The sequence below is a fragment of the Bombina bombina genome, chromosome 6 (genome assembly GCF_027579735.1).
Source record: "Bombina bombina isolate aBomBom1 chromosome 6, aBomBom1.pri, whole genome shotgun sequence".
Classification (NCBI taxonomy): domain Eukaryota; kingdom Metazoa; phylum Chordata; class Amphibia; order Anura; family Bombinatoridae; genus Bombina; species Bombina bombina.
In genome coordinates, this window is record NC_069504.1 from 28008770 (window position 1) to 28031269 (window position 22500).

General features: G+C 37.4%; 1 protein-coding gene across 1 annotated transcript in view; it reads right to left on the reverse strand.

Moving 5' to 3' along the window:
* Positions 1–6655: 6655 nt before the first annotated feature.
* The window catches only part of LOC128664308 (uncharacterized), a 74734-nt gene continuing 58889 nt past the window's right edge, over positions 6656–22500 (reverse strand). Inside the window, exons 6-9 of the mRNA XM_053719147.1 lie at positions 19864–19908; positions 17381–17470; positions 11489–11542; positions 6656–6916 (exon numbers count right to left, since the gene is read on the reverse strand). Of these exons, the coding sequence (XP_053575122.1) occupies positions 6656–6916; positions 11489–11542; positions 17381–17470; positions 19864–19908 (450 nt within the window). The remainder of the gene's footprint in view (positions 6917–11488; positions 11543–17380; positions 17471–19863; positions 19909–22500) is intronic.

A 22500-nucleotide genomic window follows, 5' to 3' on the forward strand; every position in this document is an offset into this window, starting at 1 on the left:
CCAGTATAGGTGCACTCTCACATAATAACTGTCAATAACTCTCTCTCTCTCTCAATTAACCAAGCAGAATCAATGCTAAACCACCTTAAGGGAAGAGAAGAGGGCAGGCTTCCGCAATCTCTTTCTTTACCTGCTGATGTGCAACAAGCAATTAATGCTCAGATGCAATATGTGTGTATTAGCTTGTGATTGGCTAGCAGGGGTACATTTGTTCAAGGCCATATAGAAATCAGTGAAAATAAAAACACGTGCACATTACAGTTTGCTCATTTCACAAAATATCACTGCATTATTCATGGTAATATTCTTCTCAGATATGAAGGTTCCTTGTTTTTTATTCCTTTTAGTAACTGCACCTACATCACTGTGTTTATTTTTTATTATAGAATTTCCTACCACCATCATTATGCATAATATTTATTGTGTTGTTCCTGAGAGAACATTACTTACTAATTTGTTATAGCACAAGATAATGTATCTTATGTACAGCCCAGTGCAACCTCTTTCTTTTATAGAGGTTCTAAGTTAGTGCACAGGGTACAAACGCCACCCAATCTGATCAGAACTGGGGGGCGAAATTGCCTCTCTGTGCTGCTTCATGCCTAGCCAAGCCTCATACCTATTTAACTTCACACAGCTCTCCCAGAAATGATCACTAAACACATCGGTTCCTCTACCTGCCCTGACTTTGGGGCATATGTATCAAGCTCCGAATGGAGCTTGATGCCCCGTGTTTCTGGCTATCCTGCAGGCTCGCCAGAAACAGCAGTTATGAAGCAGCGGTAACAAAGTCCGCTGCTCCATAACCTGTCCGCCTGCTCTGAGCAGGCAGACAGACATCGCCGTAAATCAAGCCGATTTAGTACGATCGGGTTGATTGACACCCCCCTGCTGGCGGCCGATTGGCCGTGAGTCTGCAGGGGGCGGCTTTGCATCAGCAGCTGTTGTGAGCTGCTGGTGCAATGCTGAATACGGCGAGCATATTCAGCGAAGTCTGGCGGACCTGATCCGCACTGTCGGATCAGGTCCGCCAGACTTTGATAACTAGAGGCCTCTGTCTAAGGATGGGTCCTCCCATAGCCTCCCTGATTGAGTCCCCAACTCTCTGGTCCCAGCATGGAAATGTAACTGTTCCCTCCTCCACATATATTTTCTTGAACCACAGCTCATATTCATTATATGGGGCCCATTTATCAAGCTCTGTATGGAACTTGAGGGCCCGTGTTTCTGGCGAGCCTTCAGACTCGCCAGAAACACAAGATAGGGAGCAGGAGGAGGCGGACAGAAATTGCTGCAATTCAATACGATCGGGTTAATTGACACCCCCTGATAGCGGCCGATCAGCCGCAAATCTGTAGGGGGTGGCGTTGCACCAGCAGTTTACAAGAGCTGCTGGTGCAATGCTGAATCTCTCCGCATTCAGCGAGATCTGTCGGACATGATCCGCAATATCGGATCATGTCCGACAGGCCTTTTATAAATAGGCCCCGTAGTGTGTTGTATGTTTACTAGAAATACTGAAAGTAAAATATATATAGATATTTGCTGAGCTGCTCTCATTTGGTGCATTGTCTCCTCCAGAAGTCTTTATAAACCATGAAATTGCTGCTAAATCTTGTAAATATGAGATGTACATAGATTTCAGTAATATGATTTCAGCTCTGTCCCCAGATACAGCAAAATAAACACAGATAACCCATAATGCAATGCTTTTATTTCATTAACAGTTGATACAAGTAAATGAAAATCTAGAGAAACAGAAAAAAAATCATTAAGAATCAGTAAATCCACATCAGCTGGTTTTGCAGAGATGGAGCAGAGATGTTCCTAGAAAGAAAATACAAACTCTTATAAAACTCAAAATGTTAAATGTTGTATGAAAATTCTTATTAATAAAATACAGGACATGAAATCATCTAAAACATAAAAATATTATAAAAATGTCTCTGGAAAAACTTTAATGGATATTGAAATTAACCAGACATGTATCATGTGATCCAACTCATTCCTTATTGATTGGTTAATGAAGACACTTCCTACATCTCTAGAGGCACCAATAACAAAAGTCATACATTTAATATTATCAATTTGATCCAATCAGCCAATCAGATTGAGCTCGCATTCTATTGGCTGTTCCGATCAGCCAATAGAATGCGAGCTCAATCTGATTGGCTGATTGGATCAGCCAATCGGATTGAACTTGATTCTGATTGGCTGATTCCATCAGCCAATCAGAATATTCCTACCTTAATTCCGATTGGCTGATAGAATCCTATCAGCCAATCGGAATTCGAGGGACGCCATCTTGGATGACATCCCTTAAAGGAACGGTCATTCGGCTAGTAGGCGTTGGGAGAAGAGGATGTTCCGCGTCAGAGGTCTGCAAGATGGATCCGGAAGAAAGAAGATTGAAGATGCCGTTGATAGAAGACTTCATCCGGATCATGGACCTCTTCAGCTCCCGCTTGGATGAAGACTTCAGCCGGATCATGGACCTCTTCAGCCCCCCGCTTGGGCTTGGATCAGGACATCGGAGGAGCTCTTCAGGACGGATCTGTGAACCTGGCAGGGTGAAGATAAGGGGCTTAGTGTTAGGTTTATTTAAGGGGGGTTTGGGTTAGATTAGGGGTATGTGGGTGGTGGGTTGTAATGTTGGGGGGGGGGTATTGTATGTTTTTTTTTACAGGCAAAAGAGCTGAATTCTTTGGGGCATGCCCCGCAAAGGGCCCTGTTCAGGGCTGGTAAGGTAAAAGAGCTTTGAACTTTAGTAATATAGAATAGGGTAGGGCATTTTTTTATTTTGGGGGGCTTTGTTATTTTATTAGGGGGCTTAGAGTAGGTGTAATTAGTTTAAAATTGTTGTAATATTTTTATTATGTTTGTAAATATTTTTTTATTTTTTGTAACTTAGTTCTTTTTTATTTTTGTACTTTAGCTAGTTTATTTAATTGTATTTATTTGTAGGAATTGTATTTAATTAATTTATTGATAGTGTAGTGTTAGGTTTAATTGTAGATAATTGTAGGTAGTTTATTTAATTAATTTATTGATAGTGTAGTGTTAGGTTTAATTGTAACTTAGGTTAGGATTTATTTTACAGGTAATTTTGTAATTATTTTAACTATTTTAGCTATTAAATAGTTCTTAACTATTTAATAGCTATTGTACCTGGTTAAAATAAATACAAAGTTACCTGTAAAATAAATATAAATCCTAAAATAGCTATAATATAATTATAATTTATATTGTAGCTATATTAGGATTTATTTTACAGGTAAGTATTTATCTTTAAATAGGATTAATTTATTTAATAAGAGTTAATTAATTTCGTTAGATGTAAATTATATTTAACTTAGGGGGGTGTTAGTGTTAGGGTTAGACTTAGCTTTAGGGGTTAATACATTTATTAGAATAGCGGTGAGCTCCAGTCGGCAGATTAGGGGTTAATAATTGAAGTTAGGTGTTGGCGATGTTAGGGAGGGCAGAGTAGGGGTTAATACTATTTATTATAGGGTTAGTGAGGCGGATTAGGGGTTAATAACTTTATTATAGTAGCGCTCAGGTCCGGTCGGCAGATTAGGGGTTAATAAGTGTAGGCAGGTAGAGGCGACATTGTGGGGGGCAGATTAGGGGTTAATAAATATAATATAGGGGTCGGCGATGTTAGGGCAGCAGATTAAGGGTACATAGGGATAATGTAAGTAGCGGCGGTTTACGGAGCGGCAGATTGGGGTTAATAATAATATGCAGGGGTCAGCGATAGCGGGGGCGGCAGATTAGGGGTTAATAAGTGTAAGGTTAGGGGTGTTTAGACTCGGGGTACATGTTAGGGTGTTAGGTGCAGACGTAGGAAGTGTTTACACATAGCAAACAATGGGGCTGCGTTAAGAGCTGAACGCGGCTTTTTTGCAGGTGTTTTTTCAGCTCAAACAGCCCCATTGTTTCCTATGGGAGAATCGTGCACGAGCACGTTTTTGAGGCTGGCCGCTTGCGTAAGCAACTCTGGTATCGAGAGTTGAAGCTGCGTTAAAAATGCTCTACGCTCCTTTTTTGGAGCCTAACGCAGCCTTTATGTGGACTCTCAATACCAGAGTTATTTTTATGGTGCGGCCAGAAAAAAGCCGGCGTTAGTTTTTCGGGTTGTTACCGACAAAACTCCAAATCTAGCCGATAGTCTGCAAAGGGGTAGAAAAAATCCTATTGGCTGATGCAATCAGCCAATAGGATTGAGCTGGCATTCTATTGGCTGATTGGAACAGTCAATAGAATGCCAGCTCAATCCTATTGGCTGATTGGATCAGCCAATAGGATTGAACTTCAATCCTATTGGCTGATTGCATCAGCCAATAGGATTTTTTCTACCTTAATTCCGATGGGCTGATAGAATTCTATCAGCTAATCGGAATTGAAGGGATGCCATCTTGGATGACGTCATTTAAAGGAACCTTCATTCCAGAAGAGCCGTCGGATGAAGAGGATGCTCCGCGTCGGATGTCTTGAAGATGGACCCGCTCCGCACTGGATGGATGAAGATAGAATATGCCGTCTGGATGAAGACTTCTGCCCGTCTGAAGGACCACTTCGCCCGGCTTGGATGAAGACTTCTCCCGGCTTCGTTGAGGACTTTGGCCCGGTTGGATGAAGACTTCTCCAGGTAAGGTGATCTTCAAGGGGTTAGTGTTAGGTTTTTTTAAGGGGGTATTAGGTGGGTTTTATAGTAGGGTTGGTTGTGTGGGTGGTGGGTTTTAATGTTGGGGGGGGATTTGTAATTTCTTTTACAGGTAAAAGAGCTGATTACTTTGGGGCAATGCCCCGCAAAAGGCCCTTTTAAGGGCTATTTGTAATTTAGTGTAGGGTAGGGCTTTTTTTATTTTGGGGGGGCTTTTTTATTTTGTTAGGGGGATTAGATTAGGTGTAATTAGTTTAAAAAGCTTGTAATTTTTTTTTATTATTTTCTGTAATTTAGTGTTTGGTTTTTTGTACTTTAGATAATTTAATTGTATTTAATAGTATTTAATTTAGGGAAATAATTTAATTATAGTGTAGTGTTAGGTGTAATTGTAACTTAGGTTATGTTTTATTTTGTATTTATTTTATTTTGTATTTATTTTATCTAGGTAGTTATTAACTAGTTAATAACTATTTAATAACTATTGTACATAGTTAAAATAAATACAAACTTGCCTGTAAAATAAAAATAAACCCTAAGCTAGATACAATGTAACTATTAGTTATATTGTAGCTAGCTTAGGGTTTATTTTATAGTTAAGTATTTAGTTTTAAATAAGAATAATTTAGTTAATGATAGGAATTTTTATTTTGATTTATTTTAATTATATTTAAGTTAGGAGGTGTTAGGTTTAGGGTTAGACTTAGGTTTAGGGGTTAATAACTTTAATATAGTGTCAGCGGCTTTGGGGGCGGCAGATTAGGGGTTAAAAAATGTAGGTAGGTGGCGGCGATGTTAGGGCCGGCAGATTAGGGGTTAATAATATTTAACTAATGTTTGCGAGGCGGGAGTGCAGCAGTTTAGGGGTTAATATGTTTATTATAGTGGCGGCGACGTTGGGGGCGGCAGATTAGGGGTTAATAAATATAATGTAGGTGTCGGCGATGTTGGGGGAAGCAGATTAGGGGTTCATAACTATAATGTAGGTGGCAGCGGTGTCTGGAGCGGCAGATTAGGGGTTAATAATTATAATGTAGGTGTCAGCGATGTCGGGGGTGGCAGATTAGGGGTTAATAAGTGTAAGATTAGGGGTGTTTAGACTCGGGGTTCAAGTTAGGGTATTAGGTGTAGACATAAAATGTATTTCCCCATAGGAATCAATGGGGCTGCGTTAAGGAGTTTTACACTGCTTTTTTGCAGGTGTTAGACTTTTTTTCAGCCGGCTCTCCGTGTTGATTCCTATGGGGAAATCGTGCACGGGCACATTACACCAGCTCACTGCTAACGTAAGCAGCGCAGGTATTGGAGTGCGGTAATGAGCAAAATTTTGCTCAACGCTCACTTCTTGTCTGGTTTGTAAAAACCCGTAACACCAGCGCTGTCTGTAAGTGAGTGGTGAGCATAAACTGCTCGTTAGCACCGCACAGCCTCTAACGCAAAACTCGTAATCTAGGTGTATGTTTGATCAAAAGAACGTGAAAAATCCCCAAACGAAGGATCTTGTAAAAATCTTCAATGCTTTATTTAAGAACATCATAAAAACAGCAGATATTGGTAAAACAAAAGTGAGTATGTACAGACCATTACGTCTATATAGGTATAGATATATATTGTACCAAATAAAACATCACGTGACCGCGCACGTGATATTCTAACCTCAGATTTTTGTGCTTGGGTTCCCGCAAGATCGAAAACAGTTTACTTTCAACTTATAATATGAGCGCAACCCAACAAGCGCACAAATCTTACTTCTAGTGCAATTATCGCTCAACTGGGAGCGTTAATGTGCACTCCACTTGTAATCTATCCCTTAATGTACAACAATCTTGTGGTAACAATTCAATAAATGATCTAGCAATAGAAGTACCATATTGTTTCCATAGACAAACTGTTTATATTCAGTGACTTTTATCAATTCAATACAGCAGACACACTAGTTACAGAAATTGTAAAGCTGAGGACTTACCTGTATCAGCCAAAGAGACCTTATCTGCGTCCAGCACCTGCAGCACCAAGAACACCGTTAAGTAGACCTCCACCAAGAAGACCACCGCTGCCACCAAGAAGACCTCCACTACCCCCAAGAAGACCACTAAGAAGACCACCGTTGCCACCAAGGAGACCATTAACAACACCACCAACAACATTAAGAGCAGTATCAACAACAGCTCCTACAACGCCCAAGGCACCACCAAGAAGAGGAAGAACACCTGCGATCAATGGCCCAACAATGGGAAGACTGCATTTCTGTATAAGAAAAAAGACTGATTACTGCATAATATGTCAAATTAAGTAAACCTCTTTAGTTTTGTAAATCCATCCTCTAATACACACTAGAATGATATAGCAGCAAAGGGTCCTGATCATATGGATGCTCAACTCTTCTAATATGTGAACTCGAGCTTCTAAACACATTTACTTATTTCTATTTTTTACTTCATGTTAATGCTCATTGGTTGACCATAACTTCATGTTAATGCTCATTGGTTGACAATAACTTCTTGTGAATGCTCATTGGTTGACAATTACTTTCTGTTAATGCTCATTGGTTGAAAATTATTTCATGTGAATGCTCATTGGTTGACAATTTCTTCATGTGAATGCCTACTGGACATAGGTAGGAATTACCTATAAGCCAAAGAGCATTAGTAGGAAGTTGTGCAACTGCCATTATAGATTAAAAATGAGGTTATAATGCATTCATTTTATATTTATTAATCATACATAACTGTGTGTTTAACCTCTGCAAAGAGATTAAATACACAGTGGAAAATCCTGCTGATCTGATCAACAGCGCTAGTAGCAAATCTGAGTTATGTGACCAGAGCTCTTGATTGGATCAGCAGAGTTTCCCCTCTGGACCAACAGTGCTCCGCGAGTCCTGAGTCGTATTTGCATGAGTAAAGTACACAGTAGTGTAGGGTCAATAGACTTAATATGACATGCTCTAACTAATTAGTTTAAACAGCTTTTACTTAATATTTTTAAGGCAGAAAATATCAGCATGTTTAAAAGTTGTTATTTCATATGGATGACATCATCTTTTATTGGGGGGGGGGGGGGATTGAAACCCAAAGGGACATGAAACCCAAAAATGTTCTTTCATGGTTCAGATAAGGCTTTTTTTAAAATAGGATTTTTGAATGCAAAAGAACTATAATTACTTTTGGTCAATGCCCTAACATATGACCTTATCGAAGCAATTTGTAGTTTAGACTTTTAAAGATAATTGGAGGGTGGGGGTTACTTTGGTTTTAGAATAGAGATTTTGTTTGCCAAGTAAAAGAGCTAAATCACTTTAGTGCCTTTTTCAGGGCATTTTTTTATAGTAGGTTTTAGTGTTGGTATTGTTTTTTTTATGTTGGGGTGGGCTTTTTTGTAAGGGAACTTTAGTTTTAGGATATGCTTTACTGATTTGGGTTTTTTTTTTTGGTAGTGTTTTTTGTGGTAATGTCTGTTTTTTTTTTGTAATTTTAGTATATTTTACTTTCTATAACTTAGAGAGTGTTAAATTAGGGGTCAGGGGAGGTTAGCTGTTAGGGAGTAAATTAGTGTAGGGGTAGTTTGTGATGGTGGTATTGGTGGTGAAGCTGTTTATAAGTTAGAGGGTGTTTGCAGTGCGGTATTGGCAGTTAAGGAGGTATGGGGATAATACGGTGGGGGTATTGGCAGTTTAGGGGTTAAATAGGTTATGGGATAATGCACTGAGGTATTTACAGGGTAAGGGTTAAATTTGTTTGCATTAATGTTTTGTAGATCATTCATTAATATAGACGATCTGGTAGTATTTTTGTAACAATGTATAGTTTTGATTATTTTTAATAACATTGTGATGATTTCAGACTCCTACCCAAACTCCAAAGTATCAAATGAAGACTGAAGTCTACAGATTTCTTCTTGCTCCTGTTTCTGTAATAGGTCTTTTCATATGCAGGGGAGGGGAAGGGTGGAAGTGTCTCTTCCTGCTTTCTCAGACCATTTCAGTGGGTGTTCCAGCCTAACCACATCAACAGTGATAAACTGGGAGCTTATATTTAAGTTTTTCAAAGATTTTATACTAGATTTTTATATCAGCATCTGTGCATATTCTTCTTTATAATATTATCATTACATGCATTTATATGAAAATTGGTGTATACTTTCCCTTAGAGTATGGGTGTTTGCAGTAGGCTTGTTGCGGTTTAGGGTTAAATAGGTATATTTATTAGGCTTGGTGCTATATTTAAAAGGGATTCTTTACTATGCGTTGTCAAGGTCGGTACCGATGCTGCTTGGAATATTTCGCCAACATCGCCACACATTGAGATAGTAAACCGCCTCTTGGAGACGCTGTCTTTACACAATGGTGTCAGCAGCTTAGAATATTTCACCAGCTTGCTTGCTCGACATTGTTGCGGATCCCTTTGGAATTTTGATCACCAGGGCCTCTGGCACACGCACACACACATGCACACTCATTCTGTCTCGGGCACAAACACACATGCACATACTCTCAGACACAGTCTCACACATGCACACCCATTCTGTCTCTGGCACAAACACACATGCACATACTCTCAGACACAGTCTCACACATGCACACCCATTCTGTCTTTGGCACAAACACACATGCACATACTCTCAGACACAGTCTCACACATGCACACCCATTCTGTCTCTGGCACAAACACACATGCACATACTCTCAGCCAGAGTCTCACACATGCACACCCATTCTGTCTCTGGCACAAACACACATGCACATACTCTCAGACACAGAGGCCCATTTCTCCTGCTCTGATGAGGCGGACAGGAATCCCCGGAATTCAACCCGATCGAGTACGAGTCTGCAGGGGGCGGCGTTGCACCAAGAGCTCTTGTGAGCTGCTGGTGCAATGCTGAATATGGAGAGCGTATTGCTCTCCACATTCAGCGAGGTCTTGCGGACCTTATATGCAATGTTGGATCAGGTCCGCAAGACCTTTCTTAAATAGACCTCATTGTCTCACACATGCACACACATTCTGTCTCTGGCACAAACACACATGCACATACTCTCACACACAGTCTCACACATGCACACCCATTCTGTCTCTGGCACAAACACATACTCTCACACACAGTCTCACACATCCACATCCATTCTGTCTCTGGCACAAACACACATGCACATACTCTCACACACAGTCTCACACATGCACACCCATTCTGTCTCTGGCACAAACACATACTCTCACACACAGTCTCACACATCCACACCCATTCTGTCTCTGGCACAAACACATACTCTCACACACAGTCTCACACATCCACACCCATTCTGTCTCTGGCACAAACACACATGCACATACTCTCACACACAGTCTCACACATCCACACCCATTCTGTCTCTGGCGCAAACACACATGCACATACTCTCATGCACAGTCTTACAGATCCACACCCATTCTGTCTCTGGCACAAACACACACACATGCACATACTCTCATGCACAGTCTTACACATCCACACCCATTCTGTCTCTGGCACAAACACACACACATGCACATACTCTCACACACAGTCTCACTCATCCACCCCCATTCTGTCTCTGGCACAAACACACACACACACACACACACACATGCACATACTCTCACGCACAGTCTTAAACATCCACACCCATTCTGTCTCTGGCACAAACACACACACATGCACATACTTTCACACACAGTCTCACACATCCACACCCATTCTGTCTCTGGCACAAACACACACTCACACACAGTCTCACACATGCACACCCATTCTGTGTCTGGCACAAACACACAGGCACATACTCACACACAGTTTCACACATGCACACTTATTCTGTCTCTGGCACAAACACACACATTCATCTCTATTCTGTTTAAACTGAGTTATAGCAAAAATGCTAAAAATTCTCCAGTACTTTGGGCAAGTTTATCTTTGAAATTCCCGGTAGCAAAGGGGTTAATATCCCTTTAAAGGGACAGTTTACTCAAAAAATTCTCCCCTTTAATTTGTTCCCAATTATGAACTTTACCTGCTGGAGTGTATTAAATTGTTTAAGTATTTCCATTGCACTTATATTGGCATTTGAAATAGTTTATTTAGCCTGTAGTATCCCCACCCATCCTAAAAAGTTACCTACAGATATAAGATAAAGCAGGTATATGTACACAATGTGATAAAGTAAGGATATCTGATTATACCTACAAGCTCAACCCATTTTATTAGGTTGTGGCTTCAAAACACAAAATCAGCTAATTCATATACACAAATAAGCCTTAAAAAGCAAATCTCATACATTTTATACTCTAAAGCTGGTAAAAAAAAGTAATTGGAAACACATTAAGGGAAAAACTATTTTATAGTATACTGTCCCTTTAAGTTCTACTTGCAAATTTTATAGACCTATATAAGGAGGTGATGCACATCCTACAATGTGGCAACAGCACCAATGACATTTATATGTTGCACATGGTTACTCTGGGTGTTGCTATCCCCTAGAAATCCATATACAGCATCACAGTTTAATATATTTCCATTTCTTTAGTCAAACATCAGCTACCAATGCAGTGTAGTGAGGTATCGACCAGTTAATCATGATTAAGGGCGTTGGCTGCATTAAGCAAAGCTTCACTGTACTTGTACCTGATGTATAAATAGAGGAATTGAAATATATTGCACTTTTATGCTGTGGAATTAGTGCTAGATATAGATAGATAGATAGATAGATAGATAGATAGAGAGATAGATAGATAGGTAGAGAGATAGATAGATAGATAGATAGATAGATAGACAGATAGATAGATAGTAGTAGATAAAGTTACTTACCAATACTTTGCTCAGATCAGTAAGAATGTTGTCAATATCTCCAATAAGTGATTTCTAAAAAAGAAAAAAAAAAGACCAAGAAACCTTAGATTACCTCATGGCTCAGGTATAAATATGTGACACTGACATAATTTATGTAAAACTTCCTTTAGACTGTAAGCTTAAGAGCCCCTCTAACTGTAGCTCACTTTTATTATTATTATCGGTTATTTGTAGAGCGGCAACAGATTCTGCAGCGCTATAAACATAGGCGGAATACAAGGAAACATTTATAGGGATCAAACGGGTAGAGGACCCTGCCAAGAGTTGCACTGTTGTAGTCAGCTCTTAAGAAGGTGATCAACAAACAGCTGGACCCTTAGGCTTACATGCTAGGGGGGTTCAAGGGGATAGCAATGGAGTAGAGGAACTGGAATTAAGAAAGGTTAGTGTATGTTGTATGCGTCTCTTAACAGTAGAGTCTTTAGGGAGCGCTTGAAGCTTTCAAAACTAGGGGAGAGTCTTGTGGAGCGAGGTAGAGAGTTCCACAAGATGGGAGCCAGTCTGGAGAAGTCCTGTAAGCGGGAGTGTGATGAGGTAACAAGAGAGGAGGAGAGTAGGAGGTCATGAGCAGAGCGAAGGGGTTGGGAAGGAGGGTATCTGGAGACAAGGTCTAAGAACAGTGCAGATGAGGGCTTTGTATGTCAGAGTGATAATTTTCTGTTTAATCCTGGAGGCAAGAGGAAGCCAGTGAAGGGATTGGCAGAGAGGTGCAGCAGATGAAGAGCGACGTGAAAGGAAGATGAGTCTGGAAGAGGTATTCATTACGGATTGTAAAGGAGTTAGGCGGCAGCTGGGGAGACCAGAGCGGACGGAGTTGCAGCAGTCGAGGAGGTAAAGGATGAGAGAGTGGACTAAAATCTTAATTGTGTCTTGTGTAAGAAAATGTCTAATTTTAGAGATGTTTTTAAGGTGGAAGCGGCAGGATTTAGCCAAGGACTGAATGTGAGGAGTGAAAGAAACATTGGGCATGCGGGGTAGGGGTAATGATGGAGTTGTCGACAGTTATAGAGAGATTGGGGTGGAGATTTTTTAAGAAGGGGGAGAAATAAGGAGCTCAGTTTTGGAAAGATTTGACTTGTATAAAAGTGCATCTTTAATTGATTGTGCTGAAGGGCAGGGTACTCCTCTCCTTTTGTATATGTTTGCAATGTAAGTGTAGTAATGTACAGTATATAGTATCACACAGTGTAAGTGTAGTAGTGTACATTATATAGTATCACACAATGTAAGTTTAGTAATGTACAGTATATAGTATCACACAGAGTAAGTGTAGTAATATACATTATATAGTATCACACAGTGTAAGTGTAGTAATGTACATTATATAGTACCACACAGTGTAAGTGTAGTAATGTACAGTATATAGTATCACACAATGTAAGTGTAGTAGTGTACATTATATAGTATCACACAATGTAAGTGTAGTAATGTACAGTATATAGTATCACACAGTGTAAGTGTAGTAGTGTACATTATATAGTATCACACAATGTAAGTGTAGTAATGTACAGTATATAGTATCACACAGAGTAAGTGTAGTAATATACATTATATAGTATCACACAGTGTAAGTGTAGTAATGTACATTATATAGTATCACACAGTGTAAGTGTAGTAATGTACAGTATATAGTATCACACAATGTAAGTGTAGTAGTGTACATTATATAGTATCACACAGTGTAAGTGTAGTAATGTACATTATATAGTATCACACAGTGTAAGTGTAGTAATGTACTTTATATAGTATCACACAATGTAAGTGTAGTAATGTACAGTATATAGTATCACACAGAGTAAGTGTAGTAATATACATTATATAGTATCACACAGTGTAAGTGTAGTAATGTACATTATATAGTATCACACAATGTAAGTATAGTAATGTACATTATATAGTATCACACAGTATAAGTGTAGTAATGTACAGTATATAGTATCACACAGTATAAGTGTAGTAATGTACATTATATAGTATCACCCAATGTAAGTATAGTAATGTACATCATATAGTCTTACACAGTATAAGTGTAGTAATATACATCATATAGTCTTACACAGTATAAGTGTAGTAATATACATCATATAGTCTTACACAGTATAAGTATAGTAATATACATTATATAGTATCACAGAGTGTAAGCGTAGTAATGTACATTATATAGTATCACACAGTGTAAGTGTAGTAATATACATCATATAGTCTTACACAGTATAAGTGTAGTAATATACATCATATAGTCTTACACAGTATAAGTGTAGTAATATACATCATATAGTCTTACACAGTATTAGTGTAGTAATGTACATCATATAGTCTTACACAGTATAAGTGTAGTAATATACACCATATAGTCTTACACAGTATAAGTGTAGTAATGTACTGTATATAGTATCACACAGTGTAAGTGTAGTAATGTACATTATATAATATCACAGTGTAAGTGTAGTAATGTACATTATATAGTATCACACAGTATAAGTGTAGTAATGTACAGTATATAGTATCACACAGTATAAGTGTAGTAATGTACATTATATAGTATCACACAATGTAAGTATAGTAATGTACATGATATAGTCTTACACAGTATAAGTGTAGTAATATACATCATATAGTCTTACACAGTATAAGTGTAGTAATATACATCATATAGTCTTACACAGTATAAGTATAGTAATATACATTATATAGTATCACAGAGTGTAAGCGTAGTAATGTACATTATATAGTATCACACAGTGTAAGTGTAGTAATATACATCATATAGTCTTACACAGTATAAGTGTAGTAATATACATCATATAGTCTTACACAGTATAAGTGTAGTAATATACATCATATAGTCTTACACAGTATAAGTGTAGTAATGTACATCATATAGTCTTACACAGTATAAGTGTAGTAATATACATCATATAGTCTTGCACAGTATAAGTGTAGTAATGTACATTATATAGTATCACTCAGTGTAAGTGTAATAATGTAAGTATATAGTATCACACATTGTAAGTGTAGTAATGTACATTATATAGTATCACACAGTGTAAGTGTAGTAATGTACATTATATAGTATCACACAGTATAAGTGTAGTAATGTACAGTATATAGTATCACACAGTATACGTGTAGTAATGTACATTATATAGTATCACACAATGTAAGTATAGTAATGTACATCATATAGTCTTACACAGTATAAGTGTAGTAATATACATCATATAGTCTCACACAGTATAAGTGTGGTAATGTACATTATATAGTATCACTCAGTGTAAGTGTAATAATGTACAGTATATAGTATCACACAGTGTAAGTGTAGTAATGTACAGTATATAGTATCACACAGTGTAAGTGTAGTAATGTACAGTATATAGTATCACTCAGTGTAAGTGTAGTAATGTACAGTATATAGTATCACTCAGTGTAAGTGTAGTTATGTACAGTATATAGTATCACACAGTGTAAGTGTAGTAACGTACATTATATAGTATCACACAGTGTAAGTGTAGTAATGTACATTATATAGTATCACACAGTGTAAGTGTAGTAATGTACAGTATATAGTATCACACAGTGTAAGTGTAGTAATGTACAGTATATAGTATCAAACAGTGTAAGTGTAGTAATGTACAGTATATAGTATCACACAGTGTAAGTGTAGTAATATACATTATATAGTATCACACAATGTTAGTATAGTAATGTACATTATATAGTATCACACAGTGTAAGTGTAGTAATGTACAGTATATAGTATCACACAGTGTAAGTTTAGTAATGTACAGTATATAGTATCACATAGTGTAAGTGTAGTAATGTACAGTATATAGTATCAAACAGTGTAAGTGTAGTAATGTACATTATATAGTATCACACAGTGTAAGTGTAGTAATGTACATTATATAGTATCACACAGTGTAAGTGTAGTAATGTACAGTATATAGTATCAAACAGTGTAAGTGTAGTAATGTACATTATATAGTATCACACAGTGTAAGTGTAGTAATGTACATTATATAGTATCACACAGTGTAAGTGTAGTAATGTACAGTATATAGTATCAAACAGTGTAAGTGTAGTAATGTACAGTATATAGTATCACACAGTGTAAGTGTTGTAATGTAAAGTATATAGTATCACACAGTGTAAGTGTAGTAATGTACAGTATATAGCATTACACAGTGTAAGTGTAGTAATGTACAGTATATAGTATCACACAGTGTAAGTGTAGTAATGTACAGTATATAGTATCAAACAGTGTAAGTGTAGTAATGTACAGTATATAGTATCAAACAGTGTAAGTGTAGTAATGTACAGTATATAGTATCACACAGTGTAAGTGTAGTAATGTACAGTATATAGTATCACACAGTGTAAGTGTAGTAATGTACAGTATATAGTATCAAACAGTGTAAGAGTAGTAATATATATTATATAGTATCACACAGTGTAAGTGTAGTAATGTACAGTATATAGTATCAAACAGTGTAAGTGTAGTAATGTACAGTATATAGTATCAAACAGTGTAAGTGTAGTAATGTACAGTATATAGTATCAAACAGTGTAAGTGTAGTAATGTACAGGATATAGTATCAAACAGTGTAAGTGTAGTAATGTACAGTATATAGTATCACACAGTGTAAGTGTAGTAATGTACAGTATATAGTATCACACAGTGTAAGTGTAGTAATGTACAGTATATAGTATCACACAGTGTAAGTGGAGTAATGTACAGTATATAGTATCACACAGCGTAAGTGTAGTAATGTACAGTATATAGTATCACACAGCGTAAGTGTAGTAATGTACAGTATATAGTATCACACAGTGTAAGTGTAGTAATGTACAGTATATAGTATCACACAGCGTAAGTGTAGTAATGTACAGTATATAGTATCACACAGTGTAAGTGTAGTAATGTACAGTATATAGTATCACACAGTGTAAGTGTAGTAATGTACAGTATATAGTATCACACAGTGTAAGTGTAGTAATGTACAGTATATAGTATCACACAGCGTAAGTGTAGTAATGTACAGTATATAGTATCACACAGTGTAAGTGTAGTAATGTACAGTATATAATATCACACAGCGTAAGTGTAGTAATGTACAGTATATAGTATCAAACATAAAGCCCTGGTAAGACCTCACCTTGAGTTTGGAGTGCAGTTCTGGGGACCGATTGCTAAAAAAGATATTGCAGAACTAGAAAAAGTTCAGAGAAGGGCCACAAAGCTAATAAGGGGATTGGAGAAAATAACCTATGAGGAGAGGCTAGCCAAACTGGGTCTGTTCTCTTTAGAAAAAAGGCGCTTGAGAGGTGACATGATTACTTTATATAAATATATTCAAGGCCCATATACAGAGATGGCAGAAGCTCTTTTTATTCCAAGAAAATTGGTTCTGACAAGAGGTCATAATTTAAGGTTGGAGGAAAGGAGATTTAATCTCCTGCAACGGAAACGTTTTTTCACTGTAAGAGCAATAAAATTGTGGAACTCATTACCAAAGGAGGTAGTGAATGCCAATACCATAGATACATTTAAAAATAGTCTGGATAAATTTCTGTATATAAACAAAATTCATGGATATGATTGCTAGTATTAAATGGGTCACATTTTAATGGGGTTATTTAAGCTTAACTGGAGCTTTTTGTAAGTATTTTAGATTTGTATAGGTTGAACTCGATGGACTTCAGTCTTTTTTCAACCTTATCTACTATGTTACAGTGTAAGTGTAGTAATGTACAGTATATACAAACCATACCCCAGTATTTTATAGTTTGACTTTCTTATAAAGTTATTCAGAGGTTGTTTTATAGATAGAAAATATGATTTCACGTTACCACTGTTTTTGTTAGTGATATCACCAGATGATCTAAGGTACCGATAAGTACGTCCAGATGCCTTTCAATAATGACAAAAACATTTCCACTCTGAAAAGTAAACAATAATATTTTATTCATGAAACAAAATTGTCTATTTATTCGCTTGAATTTTTTTAATAATGAAAAATATTTGAGAAAACTCTATTGTGCTTTCCATTATTATCATCGCCTAGGGGCCTATCTATCACGCTCCGAAAGGATGGCCCGTGCCTCTGGCGAGTCTTCAGTCAGAAACAAAAGTTATGGAGCGGCGGTCACAAAGACCGCTGCTCCATAACCCTGTCCGCCTGCTCTGAGCAGGCGGACAGGAATCGCAACAATTCAACCCGATCGAGTACGATCGGGTTAATTGACACCCCCTGCTGGGGGCCCATTGGCCGTGAGTCCGCAGGGGGCGGCGTTGCACCAGCAGCTCTTGTGAGCTGCTGCTGCAATGTTAAATGCGGATATCGTATTGCTCTCCGCATTCAGCGATGTCTTGCGGACCTGATCCGCAGTGTCAGATCAGGTCCGCAAGACATTTCTTAAATAGACCATATATACAAATAAATCAGACATCTTATGAGCAGCATTTTTTATGGAGATTTTATTTTATTAGTTGTAGATGTCTTTAGCAGGAAACAACTTCCTAATGATAAATAAAATGACCATTTACTCTTATCTCCAGCTTTACCATTTCCTGTTTTTACACCCAGCTGATTCACTCTTCTTTCTTTTGTGCATCAAATGGTTTTAATAACACAGGAACTGGTGAAGCTGGAGAGGCTGGAGAGATCTCTTAGTGAATTTCACCTAGTGGTTGTTATGATCATGTCTAAAAAAGATCAGAATCACATGGAAGTTGTATTCAATATGTAATAAAATAATATGTGATACCTGCACTGTTTTCTTTAAAAGAGATTATACATAAATACACTTTACAACATAGGGAAATGGTTGCACTAGTATTTAGAGACATCAAGACCACAGATATATTCTAAACACACATTCTTTATATATAAAATATTTTATGGCTTCACATACAGATATAGACAGACAGACTTTATTATTCACAAATATTTTCATATAAAAATAACATTTAAGCAGAGACTAGTTTTAATCAAATGTTTGTTGGATTTTTTACAGTTAAAGGGACACTGAACCCAAATGTGTTCTTTCATGATTCAGATAGGGCAGCAATTTTAAGCAACTTTCTAATTTAGTCCTATTATCAATTTTTCTTTGTTCTCTTGGTATCTTTATTTGAAAAAGCAGTAATGTAAGCTTACAAACTGGCCCATTTTTGGTTCAGAACCCTGGATAGTGCTTGCTGATTGGTGGCTGCATTTAGCCACCAATCACAAGCACTACCCAGGTGCTGAACCAAAGATGGGCAGGCTTGAAAGCTTACATTCTTGCTTTTTCAAATAAAGATACCAAGAGATCGAAGAAAAATTGATAATAGGACTAAATTAGAAAGTTGCTTAAAATTGCATGTTCTATTATATATATTGATACTTTTGTAGCTGAATAATTGTATGTGAGGTCTAATCATAACCACCTGGTCTAGATTCATTTAGACACATTTGTGAAATTAAAGGGACACTGAACACAATTTTTTTCTTTCATGATTCAGATAGAGCAGCAATTTTAAGGAACTTTCTAATTTACTCCTATTATCAAATTTTCTTCATTCTCTTGGTATCTTAATTTGAAAAAGAAGGCATCTAAGCTAAGGAGCCAGTCAATTTTTGGTTCAGACGCTGGACAGCACTTGTTTATTGGTGGGTTAATTTATCCACCAATTGGCAAGAACAACCCAGGTTGTTCACCAAAAAATGAGCCGGCTTCTAAACTTACATACTTGCTTTTCAAATAAAGATACCAAGAGAATGAAAAAAATTGATAATAGGAGTAAATTAGAAAGTTGATTAAAAATCATGAAAGAAAAAATTTGGGTTCAGTGTCCCTTTAACATATTGCTGAAAAACATTGTAAATTGAATACAAAGAGATTTGTATCTGTCCCTATTTACGTGTACGATCTGCAAGTGACTCTCCCTTATGACCAATGATAAACCTTCTATCTAGTAACTATTCAGCTCTTGACGTATAGAGTAAGCTCCAGTGAGAAGGTACCAACATTACAGAAATGCCATCAATATGTTACTGAACAAACTAACAAGATAAAAACGTCTCTCAGATATCTCTCATTCTTATCCTTTCAGAATACTTTTATAACAAAACATACAAGTGAATGTTCTACTCTTGCATTTATTTACATTAACTGTGATTTAAACAAGTTTTCTAAGTTATGGAGTTTGTAATTGTTTTATTCCAAATATTCCAAAATCCTAACTATTCCGAAATCAAACCTTTTGCTGTCCCAAGCAGTTTGGATAAAGGGCTCTCTACCTGTAATGTTATACGATGTACTAAAGATACAGGACATTGTTTACTTACCAAAAGCCCACTTAGTAAACCTTCTGCAAGACTTAAAGGCACATTCTGAAAATGAGAAGAAAAAAAAAGTAAATGGACTGATGATTTATTGTTTATACATCACTTGACAGGAAGAGCAAATGTCTATTATAGGATCAACAACCATGACATTTGGGTTCTTCCCACATCAGACAAACTCACGGCTAGATTACGAGTCTTGCATTAGAAGCTATGCGGTGCTAATGAGCAGTTTATGCTCACTTCTCACTTACAGACAGCGCTGGTATTACGGGTTTTTACAAACCCGTTGTCAAAAGACTAAGTGAGCGTTGAGCAAAATTTTGCTCCACATCTCACTCCAATACCAGCGCTGCTTATGTTAGTGGTGATCTGATGTAACGTGCTCGTGCACGATTTTCCCATAGGAATCAATGGGGAGAGCCGACTGAAAAAAGTCTAACACCTGCAAAAAAGCAGTGTTTCGCTCCTAACGCAGCCCTATTGATTCCTATGGGGAAATAAAATTTATGTCTACACCTAACACCCTAACATGAACCCCGAGTCTAAACACCACTAATATTACACTTATCAACCCCTAATCTGCCGCCCCTGACATTGCCGACACCTACATTATATTATTAACCCCTAATCTGCCGCTCCAGACACCACCGCCACCTACATTATATTTATGAACCCCATATCTGCTACCCCCAACATCGCCGACACCTACATTATATTTATTAACCCCTAATCTGCCACCCCAAATGTTGCCGCAACCTACCTACACTTATTAACCCCTAATCTGCCGCCCCCAACGTCCCTGCCACTATAATAAACATATTAACCCCTAAACCTAAGTCTAACCCTAACCCTATCCCCCCTAACTTAAATATAATTTAAATAAATCTAAATAAAATTACTATCATTAACTAAATTATTCCTATTTAAAACTAAATACTTAACTATAAAATAAACCCTAAGCTAACTACAATATAACTAATAGTTACATTGTAGCTAGCTTAGGGTTTATTTTTATTTTACAGGCAAGTTTGTATTTATTTTAACTAGGTAGAATAGTTACTAAATAGTTATTAACTATTTAAAACTACCTAGCTAAAATAAATACAAAAGTACCTGTAAAATAAAATCTAACCTAAATTACAATTACACCTAACACTACACTATAATTAAATTAATTCCCTAAATTAAATACAATTAAATACAATTAAATAAAATTAGCTAAAGTACAAACCCCCCCCACTAAATTACAGAAAATAATAAACACATTACAAGATTTTTAAACTAATTACACCTAATCCCACTAACAAAATAAAAAAGCCCCCCCAAAATAAAAAAAAGCCCTACCCTACAATAAATTACAAATAGCCCTTAAAACTGCCTTTTGCGGGGCATTGCCCCAAAGTAATCAGCTCTTTTACCTGTAAAACAAATTACAAATCCCCCCCAACATTAAAACCCACCACCTATACAACCAACCCTACTCTAAAACCCACTCAATACCCCCTTATAAAAACACTAACTCCTTGAAGATCACCTTACCGGGAGAAGTCTTCATCCAACCGGGCCGAAGTCCTCAACGAAGCCGGCAGAAGTGGTCCTCCAGACGGGCAGAAGTCATCATCCAGACGGCATCTTCTATCTTCATCCATCCGGTGTGGAACGGGTCCATCTTCAAGACATCCGACGCAGAGCATCCTCTTCAATCAACAGCTAACACAGAATGAAGGTAACTTTAAGTGACGTCATCCAAGATGGCATCCCTTCAATTCCAATTGGCTTATAGAATTCTATCAGCCAATCGGAATTAAGGTAGAAAAAATCCTATTGACTGATGCAATCAGCCAATAGGATTGAAGTTCAATCCTATTGGCTGACCCTATCAGCCAATAGGATTGAGCTTGCATTCTATTGGCTGATTGGATCAGCCAATAGGATTGAATTTCAATCCTATTGGCTGATTGCATCAGCCAATAGGATTTTTTCTACCTTAATTCTGATTGGCTGATAGAATTCTAACAGCCAATCGGAATTGAAGGCACGCCATCTTGGATGACATCACTTAAAGGTACCTTCATTCTGTGTTAGCCGTCGATTGAAGAGGATGCTCTGCGTCGGATGTCTTGAAGATGGACCCGCTCCGCACCGGATGGATGAAGATAGAAGATGCCATCTGAATGAAGACTTATGCCCCTCTGGAGGACCACCTTGCCCAGCTTGGATGAAGACTTCTCCCGGCTTCATTGAGGACTTCGACCCAGTTGGATGAAGACTTCTCCAGGTAAGGTGATTTTCAAGGGGTTAGTGTTAGGTTTTTTAAGGGGGTATTGGGTGGGTTTTAGAGTAGGGTTAGTTGTGTGGGTGGTGGGTTTTAATGTTGGGGAGGGGATTTGTAATTTTTTTTTACAGGTAAAAGAACTGATTACTTTGGGGCAATGCTTGCAAAAGGCCCTTTGTAATTTAGTGTAGGGTAGGGCTTTTTTTTTTTTTTTTTTTTTTTATTTTGATAGAGGGATTAGATTGGGTGTAATTAGTTTAAAAATCTTGTAATTTGTTTATTATTTTCTGTAATTTAGTGAAATAATTTAATTGTAGTGTAGTGTTAGGTGTAATTGTAACTTAGGTTAGGTTTTATTTTAC